Here is a 16864-nt window from a genome sequence, read left to right as displayed (position 1 = left end):
GAGAGAGGGGGGAATAGTGAGAGACAGAGGCAGGGAGAGAAATACATGGGGGAGTGTGAGAAAGGGGGAATTAGAGGGGCTGAGAGAGCGAGAACATGTGCAAGAGAAAAAGGTGGCTCGCAAGGCCTCCGAAACAAGGTGGGGGGGCCCAGTGTGAACTCTAGTCCTTGGCCCCAGGATAGCTACCAGCAGCCCTGAGTCTATCATATCATAGTATAACATATACTATTTATTCGTATATACCTATATGCACAGCACACACTGTAAGAGTAGAACAACAACAAAACACTTATCCGATCTACTTTTCATTTGACCTTTGCCATCAGTGGCCAGCTGCTCTTGTGACCTGAAGTCTCTCTGCTTAAACCAATGAAACAGACAGCGCGGTTCTCCATTGCACTCACACACGGGCAGACATGGATATGACAGGTACAGCTGCTCCTTATGGAGGAAACAGGTACTATATCTGCTAAATACATACAGTCTTTCCTTTACTGCAGGGATAAACAACTCTAGTCCTCAAGGGCCACCAACAGGTCAGATAATCAGGATATCCCTGCTTCAGGACAAGTGGCTCGGTCATAATGACTGGCCCTTGAGGACTGGAGTTGGCCACCCCTGCTTTCATCTATTAACGTACTTTGCTCCAGTTTTGCCCTGTGCACCAGCTTTTTGATGTTTCAACTGGAGGAGTTGCAGGCACCCACATAATAACGGTATGTACCAATATCTTTATTGAACCTTTGTTGTTCTCCTTTGCCTCAAATATTTAGCCACGTCAGCGGTGGCATGAACATCCAGCTAATACTTTGTGCCCATTGCAAGAAACGAACAAGCTTCTTCCACGGGACACTTTACTTTTCATTCCATTGATAGACACCGCTCTCTAGAGCTCACAATGTGATAAAAGTGCCAAGAGTCATTAAACGTCATCTTGTATGATCAAAACAATGGTGGTTCATTACCCGCTTCTTAACCCGTGGGTGCTAAAAGCTCCTGCAAGTTGCAACACGTAGTCATTTTTAAGTAGCACATTCTTAAATCATGACAAATTGGTTGAAATGTGAAAGTCTTCCAGCAGATGTGCTCTTGAACATCTGGTCATCTAAATTGGTGCATGTAGAATTCATCTTGTAATTGAATGAGTCACTTTAACCATTAAGCTACAAACAGCCTCCTCTTTATTACTCTCTCTCTTATTCCATCTTCCAGCTGTATGTTTTGTCGTATCCTTCTCTCTTTCCGTTGAATGCCTTTTTGTCCCACTTTCTTTCACTGCGCTGACCTCATTTGCACCGCCTATGTCTTTTCACATGCCGTTTACGCCGGCACTTAGTCACAGATTACATGATTCCCATGGTAAATAACACACTCAACCTGTGTCAAACTCCGGAATTCTGTTTATCGTCTCCTGTGTTTGGCGGGTACGGAGGGCAGGGGGAACCGGCCAATGCCACCGTTGGGTTGTTCTGGCTGCAATATAACAAAGCAAACACCTAAGGAAAGGGGGGAGGGAGGGGAGGGGAAAAGGAAAGGTTGACCCTCGCTACAGCCTGGCTAGAGGTGCTACAATCAGGGGCAATGTAGGATACACAACAATAGAAAAAGAAACCCCTATAACGAGAGCACTCTGAAAAGGCTACTCCACTGATAATACCGGAAGGAATCTAATATTGTAATGTAATGATGAATTGTTTAACATAATCTTTATTGGGAGATACCTCAAAATTTAAATAACACAGGTAAGTGAACCTATGCATCAACTGAGGCTAGCCTATAATCTAAGGTGCGAATTAAAATGAAGTGGGTGTGGGCTGGGGTATAAAGCCCCACTGAACAGCGGATCCTTACCATACCCTGTATAGGTCACTTAGTAACCATTCAGAGTTTGGTGATTAGCTATATTTATATATATGTGCTCCTGCTTTATAGTCCCACTTCTACGTTACAGTTGGGGCTTTATACCCCAGCCCACACCCACTTCATTTTAATTCGCACCTTAGATTATAGGCTAGCCTCAGTTGAGGCATAGGTTCATTTACCTGTATTATTTAAATTTTGAGGTATCTCCCAATAAAGATTATTTTAAACAATTCATCATTACATTACAATATTAGATTCCTTCCGGTGTTATCAGTGGAGTAGCCTTTTCAGAGTGCTCTCGTTATAGGGGTTTCTTTTTCTATTGTTGTGTGCAATATAACAAAGTAAGTGTATGTTGAAGAATCATTGCAGAATACAACATACTGTACAAACCATGTACCACCTTAGCAACGGTCCATGTGAGATGGTGATGGGGGTACAGAGAGTACCACTTTTTTTTTAATAACCCAGAGGACCACTAATTGTTTAACAGTTTCCTTCTTAACCATAGATTTATTTTAGAAAAGCTTTCTCAACTTTAAACCATAAATATAGTTTACATAGTTCAGAAATATGGAACATTTACCCCAATGTTTCATAAATGCAGAACTTTATTCAGTTGTGCGCTACGTTTTATTACCACCATAGTTAGGGGAGAGCGTTGTCCCCCTGTGTCTATATGTTATAACATCTGTATTTTTAAGGATAGGTGCAGTACCACAAATATAAACCCATGTTATTTCTGTGTGTGTGTGTGTGTGGTGTGTAAGGACATCTAAATGAAATATGTGCTCTCCTGTTAATGTTGTACCTTTTGTAGATGAAAAATCCAATTATTGTAATCCTCAGCAGTGATGCAAGAAATCAAGATTGGTTCCATAAGATCCCCTAAGGGGCAGAAAAACAATCATGTAGATAATGCTGGCATTTGTACGTCCATACCTACGGATATAATGTAGCACGGATAATTACCCAAACTGGCAGTTTAAACTTAATAACAAAATGGGTGCTGAACTTTGAACAAGGAACCAACTGGAGAACAGATTGTCTGCCATTCATGTATCAGGTCTTCAGTGTGGTCATCATTCATAAACCCTGTTCTTGGTTAATCAACACAGACAAGGTAATATGTAATATCGTGCATGCGTTATTTAATAACGACTCTCCTTCCCTCTCTAAGAAGGACAAGGGAAACAAGAACATATTATAACAAGACGTTAGCCATGGAGTTAAGGAAACTTAATTTACAGAATCTCTTATTTTGTTTTCACAGTGGGATATGTTTCGTCAATCAATATTTGTAATTGGTATATAAGTGGAACAATACAACAAGCAATAATAGGAGTTGTTTGACACACGTGAAAATGAATTGTATCCATTCCTGCATCTCTTGCCATAGTTTTCTGGCACTCTTTGATTGGCAATATAATGACTAGGTGTTAAGGAAGTGGAATTAAACTTGTCTAAAAGTCAAATATATTTGACGTGCTGTACACGTTTCTTCATTTCGCACACTAAATATGAAACAGTGAATGTTCTGCGTGGTCTTAATCCAGTCTTTCTGATATGCAGATCCCCATAGAGTTACCGGGGTCACCAAAAGTTATTTACAGAAGTTTCTCCACTGTCAAACCAGTGCAATCGAATTGCAACAGATTTATCAAATGGAAAACGTCACTGCTTTCGCACCCCCCCTGTTGTGCAGCAGGGAGACTGTATTGAATAACTATACACTTTTATAAAACAGTCAAGGACTGAAGTTAAACATCTGTTCTTAATATAAGAACTTGAGAGAGGGCAGCAAGAACCATGCCCAAAGCTGTTAACTAGATCCAACTCCAGGATGTTTGCTATTTGCAGATCCGGTAAATGCATGCATGGAAAGCACATTAGAAGTTGATCTGCCACTGGATTAACCTAGAATGAATGACAAGCCCTGGACAGGACACAAGACACTAGTATGAAACTCCATGGAAGGGAAGCAGCTCCTGTGTAAGGCCTGGGACCCGGTGCGCCCGGCGGCGCGGGCGGCCACACGCAAGTTCCCCACCAGCAGGGGAATCCTCCCGAGCCGGTCCCGGTCTCCCCTGGCTGCACAGCTCACTACATGCTGTGACGCGTCAGCCGCTACGGGATACAAGAGAATGGTGATCCCTAGCGTTGACGCGTCACGTGGTGTGGCTGTGAGCCAATGAGGAGGGGAGGCTTCGGGAGGAGGAGAGGCTTCGGGGAGCGGGGAGGAGTGTGGGGGGAAAACATCGTGAGTGCCTGTCTGTGTGTGTGTATGTGTGTGTCTGAGTGCGTGAGTGCCTGCCTGTGTGTGTGTGCCTGAGTGTGAGTGTGTGTGTGTGTGTGTCTGCGTGTGTGTATGAGTGCCAGCCCGAGCCCGTGGAGGGAGGGGGGGGGAGAGTAGCGGGTCCCACCGCTCAAGCCACGCCCCCCCTCCCGCTCAAACCTCCCACTCCCGCCCACCTCCCGCTCCCTACAGACCGCATATCGCGGTCTGTGTCTGTCAGCGCCCTGCCTGTCTGCAGTGTGGGAGCGCTGACGGAGGGAGCGGGGCCTTAGCCTAAGTAGTGGGAGTCCCAGGACACATTAGTAGCAGGGCCCTCTGTTGGGGTTGGTCACAAATTATTGAGGACCCAATAAGCGTCCTCTTAAATGTGTTTGCGCCTACCTGTAATCTGAAACTCCAGCCTCCCGTTCCACGTTATGCTCTCCTTAGCTTGGATTGCATTTAATGGGAGTGTACCCTGAAAAAACAACAACAAAAAAAACATAAAATCCAAAATAAATGAGATTCACTGAAAAATACCAACTCGGCTTATAATATACATAGAGAAAAGCAATGAAGATTATGAATATTCAATATTATTAGAGGCAGTAAAAGCCTCACATTAGCTGTTACATTAATGCCTTTAACCTATTCAGTTGTGGTAACAAAATACAGGAACCAAGGGGTTAACTTTCATTTTTTTTTACATACCTATTTTTCTCTGTCTCCAGTGAGGTTACCTGGGTCAACAGGGTTAATCAGACAATAAAACACTGAAAAAACGATATGTTTATAATAATAGTGTCCGGTGACAGTGTACCAGAGATTTGACCTGATCCCTAGGCTATCTTCAAAGGCAACGTGTACATTCCTGACACTCTTCTGATTAGCAGACAAAAGGTGACAGAAAGGGCTCTCTCTATTTCCTTACAGAATTAAAAATGTATGATAATAAAAATCTGAGGCAATTCACAATGATAAGAGATACTGTATATAGTGGCACCGCAATGATAATTACAGACATGTCATCGTTTTTCCATGATAACCTTCATGAATCAAAACCAGTCTTTTCTTAAATATCCAATGGGGTTTATATTAACCGATTCCATGTCTTTTGAAATAAAATGATGTATGAATTAGACAAACAATAAATAATTAAGAATCAGGGTATGTGCAAAAGTAAGTGAAACCCTGGTTTTATCAGCTAAATTAAAGGTGATAATTAGAATCATGTGTTTAAATTAGGTAGAGCTTCAGGGGTGAGTATGGTAGGCCCGACCCCATATAAAGATCAGAAACTTTGTGCGCTTGGTCTTCACCATACAGGTATGTAGAAACACGTCATGTCACAATCAAAAGAAATCTCTATGGTCCTCAGAAAAGCAGTTAATGGTCATCAGTCTGGAAAGTGTTACAAAACCATGTATAAGGATTTGGGGCTCCACCAACCCACTATAGAGAAATGGAGAAAGTTCAAGACCACAGTCGCTCTATCCAGGAGCGGTCATCCTACCAAACTCTCTTCAAGAACAAACCTGCAAATAAACCAAGAAGTCACAAAGAACCCCAAAGTAACATCCAAGGATTGTCAGGCCACCCACGCCTTGGCTAATGTGAGTGTTCATGACTCAGCTGTCAGTAAAACACTGAACAAGAATGGTGATCATGGAAGGATATCCAGGAGGAAACCACTGCTCTCTAAAAAGAACATTGCTGCTGTCAGAACGGAATTTCGCCAAAAAGTACATAAATGATCCACAAGACTTCTGGAACAAAAGAGTCAAAGGTAGAACTTTTTGGCCTCAATCAGAAACGTTACTTTTGACGAAAACCAAAACTGCATTCAAACAGAAGGTCCTCATCCCAAACGTCAAGCATTGTGGTGGGAGTGTGATGGTTTGGGGTTGCTCTGCTCCCTCAGGACCTGGACGGCTTGCCATTATTTACAAAACCATGAATTCTACATTTTATCAGAAGATTCTAGGGGAGAATGTCAGGCCATCTGTCCGTGAGCTGAAGCTGATGCGAAAGTGGGTCATGCAGCAGGACAATGATCCTAAACATACAAGCAGATCTACAAAAAAATGGCAGCAGAAGAAGAAACTCTGCATTTTGGAATGGCCTAGTCAAAGTCTGGACCTAAACCCCATCAAAATGTTGTGGCAGGACCTAAAGCGAGCTGTCCATGCAAGGAAGCCCTCAAATGTCACTGAGTTGAAGCATTTCTGTAAGGAGGAATGGGCCAAAATTCCTCAAAACCGATGTGAGAGACTGACCAGCAGTGACAGGAAACGTTTTGTTGAAGTCATTGCTGCTCAAGGGGGCGCCGCCAGGTACTGAATCTAAAGGGTCACATGCTTTCTCACACATGGATATTGAATGTTGAATCATTTGTGTAAAAATAAATGTTGAAAAAGTATCATGTTTTTGTGTCATTTGTTTGATCATGTTATCTTTATCTATTATTAGGACTTAGATTAAGATCTAATAACATTTTAGGTTTCAAATATGTGAAATATGTGAAAATCCTAAGTGATTCACAAACTTTTTCTCACCACTGTAGATTTGTGATGGGGAAAATTAGGTGGATGCAACAATATCAAATGTGAGGGGGGTGTGTATGTTGGAAGGGGGGAGAGCCAGGACAATTGTCCTGGTGGCTGTGGCGGGCCCAGTAGGGCCCAACTTCTTTGCCCAGATACTGGTCCTCTTGTTGTGACCAGGCCCCGGCTCTGCCCAGCTTTGGGCCTTTCTCATTGACACTGTCCCACACCGAGCCTCTGATGCCGCTGGCCTCTCAGATGATAGCGCTTGCAGAAAGCTGGGTTCAGCTTCCGGCGCGTACCGGTATGGGAGAAGCCTGGCGCATGCCAGCATCGGAGGCTCGGCATGGGACAGTATCCGTGAGACATGCGCACAGCAGAGCAGAGCATGGGACTGGCAGCATCGAGAGGACCGGCAGCCGGACAAAGAAGTTGGGCCCGGCCAGAGGTTTAGTTGGTCCCGGGAAATCTGTTGGCTCTCCTGGTTGCATATATCAGATATTTGTTCCCTATCTCAAAACCAAAAGTTGCGTTGGAATAATACTACCTATGACGCATTTACATCCCGGGCAACGCCGGGTCTCTCAGCTAGTAGGATATATTATACTCTCAAATTAATTTGGGTTTAAAATTATTCCCTCTCCCAGCCATTAAAAGTCACCACAGATTGATGAGTGGGAGATAAGAAACAACCACAAAAGTTCAGCCTGCCCTTGTCACAGAGGAGGCAAATGTTTGACTTTCAAAAGGAGGAGTTTGAGTACAAAAATAAGAATTCAGGTTCTCTGGTTTATTAAAACATACTGGACACCTAACAAGCTCCTATTGAACCCCCAAAATAACCACAACATATATATAAGCATATGAGTGTCACAGAGGAGTGCTACTGAGCATGGCAATATATATTTAAAATCAGAGACAGAACATAAAACACAGACAGAGCTCAGTTTTTAGCACATCCAGTGAAACTCATACACGGTACAGTGCCTAAATATATATGTATAAATATCAAGTAAAATGGTCTTTTAGTTTAACATTTTTGGCCAAAATTGTTGTAAGCCCCTGAGCCAACTGCACGGCAGACCACAATTCAGGGGTCCCTAACGCTAATATAAAGTCTTAATAACCTGTGTAGTAACAGGAAGAATGATTTATAGTAAATCTGTCAATATTACAGTAGTTGCAAAGTTCTAAGTCTGATTGAAGCTTTTAATAACCTGTACATTACCAGGAAAAGCACTCTGTATTAGAGTTGTCACAACCATACTGCAAGCCAGCAAGTTCCCCTGAGTGGAAGATGCTATGGAGTGAGCCCTTAACCATTTAAATGTGGGAGGGGGTGAGCTACAATTACAGTAGGTAGGAGGTTGCCACCCTCCAATCAGCCAAGAATAGCTGAACAGCAATTGTAAAACATACTGGACACCTAACAAGCTCCTATTGAACCCCCAAAATAACCACAACATATATATAAGCATATGAGTGTCACAGAGGAGTGCTACTGAGCATGGCAATATATATTTAAAATCAGAGACAGAACATAAAACACAGACAGAGCTCAGTTTTTAGGACATCCAGTGAAACTCATACACGGTACAGTGCCTAAATATATATGTATAAATATCAAGTAAAATGGTCTTTTAGGTTTAACACTGGATGTGCTAAAAACTGAGCTCTGTCTGTGTTTTATGTTCTGTCTCTGATTTTAAATATCTCTGGTTTATTACACAGTATATACTAAGATTTCTAATATGCGTCAAAATGTTAGTGCTAAAAAGTTGTACAAATCTTCATAAAATGTGTGTTGTGTGTATGGAGGCTTCCTTAATATGACACGTCGTTCGTTTTAATGCATGTCGTCTTGTTGAATACCTGGTTGATAATATTTAAATTAAGACACAAATAGGTGTATTTGTTATTTATAAATAGTGTTAGTAAATATACATCATTAGTGTTATATTATTTATAATAGCCATACTGTGAAAAATAATAATATAATGAAATCTCCGCGCTGCGTCAAATACATTTTTGGTGGTGGATTTTGCACACTTTTTTCCTGGTTTTGGGTACACAGAATCTTTATTATGAGTAATTACCACTAACATCTGTACACCGTGTGCAGTCCGTTTGTGAAGAAAATCATTTTTGATGCTAGTGGCGCAGATTGAGAATTATCAGGTGAGTGCACAGACGCACAGGCGCACACAAGCGCAATTTAAAACTAAATTTCTGCGCTCCAATTTTGCACCAACAAAAAAGCCATTTGGGACTCTTAGTACATAAGCTCCATAGGTGAAATAAAGAAGAGAAAATCATATTGGATTATTAGTATTTTTTAGGCTATTAAATGTTGTGGTTCTCGTGGGACCCTCTTTTAGGGGGACGCAAAGAAAGGTTGGGGTTTCAAGGTTAGGGACTGATCTCATCTGAGGTTGAGTTGATACAGGAGGGTAGGATTATATAACGAAAACCGAAAATGTAACTCATTTTTAGATGGCATGTATAATTACACTGAGTATTTTTGGGGCAGAGGTTAGGACAGTGCGCGGACATTTTCTTTGTTTACATGATCTTCGTGGCTAAAAATGTTTTCCTTGCAGTCCTCCTACTGGTACATAAAATATATGGTGATAGCAACCATACGTCCGTATTCACAAAAGAGGACATCAAAAGCGCAAGTGTTGGACGGGGTTTGCGCATGCGCGGTCGGCGCTCATTGCTCGTGCATGTGCGGCCCACATTCATTCACGCATGTGCGGTCGCCATTCCTGGACATTTTTAGTTATTTCAAAATTCCTCCCGGACAGCGACCTTCAATCAAATATCCGGACATGTCCGAGACAATACGGGCGTATGGTAACTCTAAACAATAGACAAAACTAGCAATACAGGCATACCCGGCATTAACGTACGCAATGGGACCGGAGCATGTATGTAAAGCAAAACTGTACTTAAAGTGAAGCGCTACCCTTTCCCCACTTATCGATGCACGTACTGTACTGCAATCGTCATATACGTGCATAACTGGTGTAAATAACACATGTGTAACAGGCTCTATAGTCTCCCCGCTTGCGCACAGCTTCGGTACAGGTAGGGAGCCGGTATTGCTGTTCAGGACGTGCTTACAGGCGCATGCGTGAGCTGCTGTTTGCCTATTGGGTGACATGTACTTACTCACGAGTGTACTTAAAGTGAGTGTCCTTAAAGCGGGGTATGCCTGTATATTTGAGGTAGAGCTGACCAATTTGTTTTATTCTATACATTTGATGACTGAGGGCTTCATGCTGAATGCTCACCTGATGTATCACTGTTGTCCTATTAGGGTCTACTGAGAGGAAGACCAAGTCGTCAGGAAAGAGCAGGAGAAGTCGATCTTCAAAGCCCTTCAGAGTAGGGGAGCAGAAACCCATCATTCTATACAGGCAGCCTGCAGGGGTCTTAGAAACTATAACATCCTGTGTGACCATTACCAGCACTTCATAACTTCCACATAAAAAGGCTAAACATGTAAACAAATTCATTATCATCAGGGTTTCCCATTGAGTTTGTTGACATATTATTGAAGACCACCTATTACTATCAGGGCTGTGTGTTCCCGTGAGGCATGTAGATGTTATGTTCCTGTCACTAAGTTGCTGTCATAACAAACCTCCCAGATGGAGGAAGGCTGATCATAGCAGCATCTATTTCATACGCAAAGATTATTAGAGCACTTCTAGGACAAAGCATATCGGTTTGCGTGTGGGCATACCCAGAAACAGTGATTCCAACCCAACAACAAACAAAATAGCAAACTAGATTATTTGTATCATGTTAGCATAAGTAACAATTATATGTGTATGTATATACTTGTTATGTGCTTGTGGCCATGTTAATCATTTCTTCATGTATAGGAAGGGTAATCGGCTTCAAAGCTTATGCTGATCTATGGTGTTATTTTGTATTCACAATGTATGAATTCAATCTCTTCATTACATCTCAAATGTAGTAACAAGGAAGGGAGAGGGGGTATGATACCTTTAATTGGACCAACAAGTAGTTGACATGTTACAAGCGTTCAAATCTCTCAGGGTCGTTCATCGGGTATTGCAGGACCTTGACAGGTTCGAAATCTTGTAACTAGTTGGTCCGATAAAGCTTGTTGGTCCAATAAAAGCATCATACCACCTACTCCCTCTCTCTCCTTTTTTACTCCAGGGAAGAAAGGACAAACGCGGCCAGCCCACCCTTCTTTACCTTAAATCTCCAATGTGATAAATAGGTTAAATATCTCTTCATGTAGAACTCTCCATTGCTAAGTAGGCTCCATCTCTCTGCCATTGTGAACCAGGAAGCGTAATATCTGTAAACCATCGATCAGCATTGGATGTAGCGGTACAGTGAGATACGTACCCCAGCAATAGTGTGAGACACTTGCACTGCAGACAGGAAGGTGCCACTTCCCAAGTGCTGAATTGATTTCCCTTCCCACTTCTGAATGGGGCAAGAAGTCAAATATTTCATGAGTTCCTTCTTCTTCCACAATTTGTCGCATGGCACCTTCAGGGAGGACAGAAGTAAAGACACGTAGAGAACTAGCACAGTCACAGTGGGAGGAATTCCTTTAGAAAGTATATTTATTTTCAGGCCGATTTTAGTAGTTAGAGCACATGAAGCTCATGACTACAGATGAGTGAATCCGCCTGTAGGAGATGTGTACAGTGGTACATATAATGGAGACCGATTTGGGTGCAATGATATCTTGGCTTTATTGAGCCTGTTCCGTTATCCAGGCAAAACATACAAAAACAACAAAATAACAAACCCACATCCCTTTGTAAGGGCTAACTTACTTCCCCAGACCCTATCTGCAGGACTGGAGGGATATTCCCATTACCATCATATCACCCCAAAGTCTCAGGAAGTACCTCAAGCTGGTGGCCCTACTGCTGCGGCACAGTTTATTCGAGCATTTGCCCGTTCTGTGCCGCAGCAGTAGCCTGGCGCGCGCCCGAGTGTGACGGGCGCGCGCCGAAGCAGCGGAAGAGCGCCCTCCGATCGGGGCGCTCTCCCTACCGCTGCCGGGTCCGCCTGGTCCCCCGGAACCCCCTGCCGCTGTCCCGCGATCGCGGGACACCAGGGCTCCCTCGGGGAGCCCCTGGACACGCGTGCAGGGGGCGCACGCTCCCGATGACGCGTGACCGAGCGTCTATGACGCGCGGCACGCCGAGGGGCGGCCACTAGCAAGCCGGGAGATTTCCCGGCTTGCGGTACCGACCACACTTCAATAAAGTGTGTCGGTAGTGTACATGTCAGTTTCTGGCAGGTTCCTGGGTCCTCTGTGCCCAGGAAATATAGGTCTCTGGGTGTCTGGGTGTGTTCATCTCAGCACAGCCTTTGTGCTCAAGACAGTGTCTGTGTGCAGGCGTCTCTGCTCTCCTTCTGTCAGCCCAAATGTGAGCGTAGGAAATCTCTCTCCTGTGTCTCACATGCGGCTTTTTACAGAGCTTTCATTAGTCCAGGTGGAGACTAGTTAGTTGAGTGGCTGCAATTAACTATCTCTGATGGATTCTCAGAGCTCTGAGGCTGCTCTATTTAATCAGGGATACGTCCCTGTTACCCCGCCCAAATCCATTTCCCGGATTTCCGCTGTTACCCCCAAAATGCGTTTTGCGTTGTAAAATCTGCGCAGATTCATCAAAAACCGCCATTGGATACAAGCCGCAGACATATTTGTAGAATCCCAATCCGCCAATTCTGCAATCCGTTGGCGGATTCTTAAGCATGGCTGAATCCGCGGATTGGGATTCTACAAATCCGTCCACGGCTTGCGGAATCCACGGAGTGTATTGGTTCCAATAATAATCATTTTAAAATCTGCAAAATGCGAATCGCCCTTTTTGACACTGATCCTCTGAAATCTGCAGACCATAGGAACCGGCTGATCCGCTACGGAGCCAAATCCACCAGCTGGAGACCCCCTGCTATTTTGTTTCAAAGCCACATGTTCCACAGCTTTAAGTCTTTTCAGAAGGTTTACTGGGTGGCTCCTAAGAAGAACTAAGTTCTCCTCTTCAGTTTTCAAATGGCCAGCAACAGATTTCAGTTGAAATTAATTGAGGGTAGGCGTCTTTAGCTATTGTAAATATTAATCTGAGGCAGTGATAGAAGAGGCTTAAAAATAGTAGCCTACTGCACCTGATTTAAAAAAAAACATCTGTATTTATTAAACATTAGGAGAAAGCTCCATAGCCTGTATTTTGTAGAGATTTAAGAAATATTTGTGCTGTAAAAAATAGGAGACGGAAAAATGTCCAAAATATGTCCCGTTTTTCTTTGAAAACAACATGGAATTGTAAGTTTGTAAATAACATTTTTTTTAAAAAAAATAGTGGTTCCCAGCACCTCCTAGTACCATCACACTTGAATCACTGGTTTTAGGTTTTGGTCTGGTTCCTAGTTCTGACGTTGTTGCTTAGATAAAGTAGCAGCTTCTTATCCTTATAACAGGAGCACATATTAATCCTGGCACCTGAATGCAGAATTCCAGCTAAACAGCTGCTCTGCTGCACCAGACATTGCTGGCGCTGACACCGCTATTCTTACATTTCACGGAGGTCAGACGCTCTCATTATTTAATATAGGCTGTTTCAATATAAATTAGGGGCTTGTGTGCTAAGCCGGGAGTAGCCAACTCCAGTCCTCAAGGGCCACACCAAGGTCAGGTTCAGAATATCCCTGCTTCAGCACAGGTGGCTCAAATCAATGGCTCAGTCAACAACCTGTATATTGTACTAGTCTACTCATAACATGCTCATTGTGCCACCCAGTGGTATTAAGCAGCATTGCTCCATCATTTGCTAAATAACCAGAGATGTGTGAAGGTGACTGTGCCCCTATTTAGGGTACAGTAGGGACCCGCTTATATGGCGGGTTCTGTTCCATGGCGCCGCCGCAAAGCGAAAAGGGCTGAAAAGCAGAACCTGTGATTTTTGGCGCCCTCTACCCTTCTGCACATGGGCAGACTTGCAGTCTCCCCGTTCTGCGCATGCGCGAACTCGGCTGCTCCCCCTTTCTGCGCATTCGCAGACATGGCGTCCCTTTCTCGGTACCGCCGGATTGGCGGGTCGCCGAGAAGCGGGGCCCTACTGTATTTACTGTAAGAGAATATCATGCATATTTGATGAGAGGGCTCTATGCTCAATGGAATCGTCAGTGTATAATGAGTTGCTAATGGTCAGCAAGCTTTTGCAAACGTTTACTACTTTTGGGCCAGATAATTGTCGATAAATGCCCAAACTGGATGAACTAAGGGCACGGGGCCTTTTGCATAGGCTTAAAGCCATAATTCTCACCGAAACATGGCCTAAAACCCTTGATGCATCTATCTCCATTCAGAGATACTCCGTTTCTAGGAAAGATAGGTCAATGAGAGGAGGAGAGGGGTTATTTTATATTGCAGGCACCTTACAATTTATGCTGCTAAATTGTCCCTCAAGGCCATCCACTTTTTAAATACTAGTTGATAAAATGTGTCTGCCCTTCTCCAAGCCTATTCTTATTGCTGGCATCTACCGCCTCCATAAGCCCCACTACAATCCCAAACAGATACCACTCAGTTTCTTGGCATAATTTCTTCTCTGAATGTGAATGTGATTTTAACCTCAATTCGCTTGACCCTAAAAACAGTAAAATCTGGACACAATTCCAGTCACTTAATTTAACCCAACTAACTTCCCAACCCACGCGGAGAAATCTAAAATCTAGCAACCATTACTTGATAGATTGTATCCTATCCTCTTGTCCCAACAGAATCCAATCCTCTTTAACCATGCAATAGTGTACTGTGAAAGGAAAATCAGACCATCCCAATCACGGTTTGTGTTTGTGTTTTTGTGTGTGTCAGTGACACATCCTCTGGTGGTCTTGCGCTTTGTTCTCTTGCTGCATTTATTGTGTTGTTTGAAAACAACATTCTCTCAGAGCTGCATATTTGAATATATATTCACGTATGGTTAATCACTTTACCATTTACGTGTGTATATTAATTAGGACCTCTTATTATATGGTCCTTAATATTGGTTAAACAAGTATCATTTGCGCTTGTCACAAACTGCACTAAATAGACAAGTAGTGGAGTTAAGTACCACTGACAAGTGCCGCCACACTTCAACCCCCGTGTCCTGGGCTTTCTACTCCTCTGCTCTCATTGGACTTACCAAGTAGGACAAGATGCTGACAGAGGGGGAAGCAGGTGGGCAATGAGCATTTGCCTCCAGGATGTGGCACTGCAGGGATGATATCCAGAGACTGCCCTCACTGGGACTCCTACAGGACACCCCTCGTGGCTCTATCATTGGCCCTGCAGAGGAAAGGACAGCAAAGAGCACCAGGGTTTCAGTGGAAGCGTCAACCTAGTGGAGCGAGATGTGAGAACGCCACAGGGAGCGAGGGAGGAAGAGATAGAATGAAGGGTTTAATGTGCTCTCTTACCACTGATTTGAAAAGTATGTCCTGAACTTGTCTGTGCATGAATCACACTCATTCCTGAAAGAGGCAGAAGTCCCTGCAGAACAGGCAGACGATATTTCATTATGTGTACAAGAATAGAGTATTGGAGCGCTACATATATTAAATAAACACTGACATATCCCTGACGACGGTCTAGGACATTTGATCACAGCCATTTCGCTGCCACCAAATCTCCGCCCGCATTTCACTGCAAGTGACCTCGCCGCCAGGACTTGTCGCCGTTGGTGACTTTGCTGCTAAGGTAAGTCCCTAACCTTAGCACTTACCCGAAACCCCCTAATCTTAACCCCTAACTAATACTAACACTACCCTAAAAACCTTACCCCCTTACCGCTAAAACCCCTAAAGTTAACCCATACCCTCTAAAAAAAAAAACTAGCCTAACCACTACTCATTTCCCAAGGAAGCAGCACACACACACACACACACACACACACACACACACACACACACACACACACACACACACACACACAGAATTTCACCTGGTAAATAAATCTTCTCTCCTGATGATCCATAGATAAAATCAGCAGGTGAAGCGGAAACAGAACCAAAAAGCGCTCTGACATCTCCTGTGGAAAATGGCACAAATCTGTTTACCAACACAGAGACCGAAAGACGTCCAGTGTCACTGAGACACCCTGTGACACAAAAGCAAGCAGAGAAGATAGTGAGAGACCGAGACACTAATGGACAAAGAGCGATGCAGACCCGGAGAGACATGCTTTGTCAATAAATGGCAACATCAGATACTGTGTCATTTTTGTAGGCAGAGAAACCACAGATACACTGGACAGCCAAGTGACACAACAGGCAAACCGTGACAACTAAGTGACACGACGGGTACACTGTTGCAGGAACTTTCCGTTGCAGCCATCTTTGATCCTGGCAAACTTCTTCCTGGAGTTAGTAATTGGCTGCACCTGCTCCAGGGCTTTAAATATACAACAAGGTACTCCCAGCCCTGGCCCGAGCATGGTATATTCTGTGTGTTCCTGTGCCCTGTTGCCGAACCCAGCCTTGCTCCTCTGCCGCCTGCCTTGACCTCTGCCGCCTGCCTTGACCTCTGCCGCCTGGCTGGACCTCTGCCACCTGCCTTGACTCGGAGATGAGCATCATTATACTCTGGAAGCAGGGTGTCCCCGGAGCTGAAATGAATGGGATTCAGCTCCACAGACCCACTGCTTCAATCAAATGTTAAAAAGAAGAAAAAAGGCCACTTGGATTGCTGCCTTAAATTCTCAAAATGGCCACACATTACCCAGATTATATATATACAAGCTTTTGTACCCGGCTTCGCCCGGGGAGCTGCCGGCACATCTCCCCGCGCTTTCTGCCGCATTTCCCCTCACTACCGGCACATCTCTCCGCCCCCACCCCTCCCCCCGTTGCCGGAACATCTCCCTCCCCGCTGCCGGCACATCTCCCGGCACTTTCTGCCGCATTTCCCCTCGCTGCCGGCACATCTCCCCGACCCCACCCTTCCCCCCCGCTGCCGGCACATCTCCCCTCCCCGCTGCTGGCACATCTCCCCGCGCTGCTGCCGCATCTCCCCTCACTGCCGGCACATCTCCCCTCCCCCACCCCCCGCTGCCGGCACATCTCCCCTCCCCGCTGTTGGCACATCTCCCCACACTGCTTCCGCATCTCCCCTCGCTGCCAGCACATCTCC

The 16864-nt window shown here is 44.3% G+C and overlaps 1 protein-coding gene across 4 annotated transcripts in view; it reads right to left on the bottom strand.

Moving 5' to 3' along the window:
• Positions 1–208: 208 nt before the first annotated feature.
• Positions 209–16864, bottom strand: part of PLEKHN1 (pleckstrin homology domain containing N1) — a 38908-nt gene continuing 22252 nt past the window's right edge. For 2 of the 4 annotated variants that reach the window (XM_075603652.1, XM_075603653.1), the window contains exons 5-12: positions 15678–15764; positions 15154–15226; positions 14880–15022; positions 11074–11220; positions 9978–10064; positions 4541–4616; positions 2675–2751; positions 209–1496 (exon numbers count right to left, since the gene is read on the bottom strand). In XM_075603652.1, the coding sequence (XP_075459767.1) occupies positions 1383–1496; positions 2675–2751; positions 4541–4616; positions 9978–10064; positions 11074–11220; positions 14880–15022; positions 15154–15226; positions 15678–15764 (804 nt within the window). In that variant the 3' untranslated portion in view covers positions 209–1382. The remainder of the gene's footprint in view (positions 1497–2674; positions 2752–4540; positions 4617–9977; positions 10065–11073; positions 11221–14879; positions 15023–15153; positions 15227–15677; positions 15765–16864) is intronic. The other 2 variants (XM_075603654.1, XM_075603655.1) reach the window with 2 other exon arrangements.

The sequence above is a fragment of the Ascaphus truei genome, chromosome 6, assembly GCF_040206685.1.
Source record: "Ascaphus truei isolate aAscTru1 chromosome 6, aAscTru1.hap1, whole genome shotgun sequence".
Classification (NCBI taxonomy): Eukaryota; Metazoa; Chordata; class Amphibia; order Anura; family Ascaphidae; genus Ascaphus; species Ascaphus truei.
Note: the sequence above shows the minus strand (reverse complement) of the source record. Positions and strands in the feature narration are given on the sequence as shown.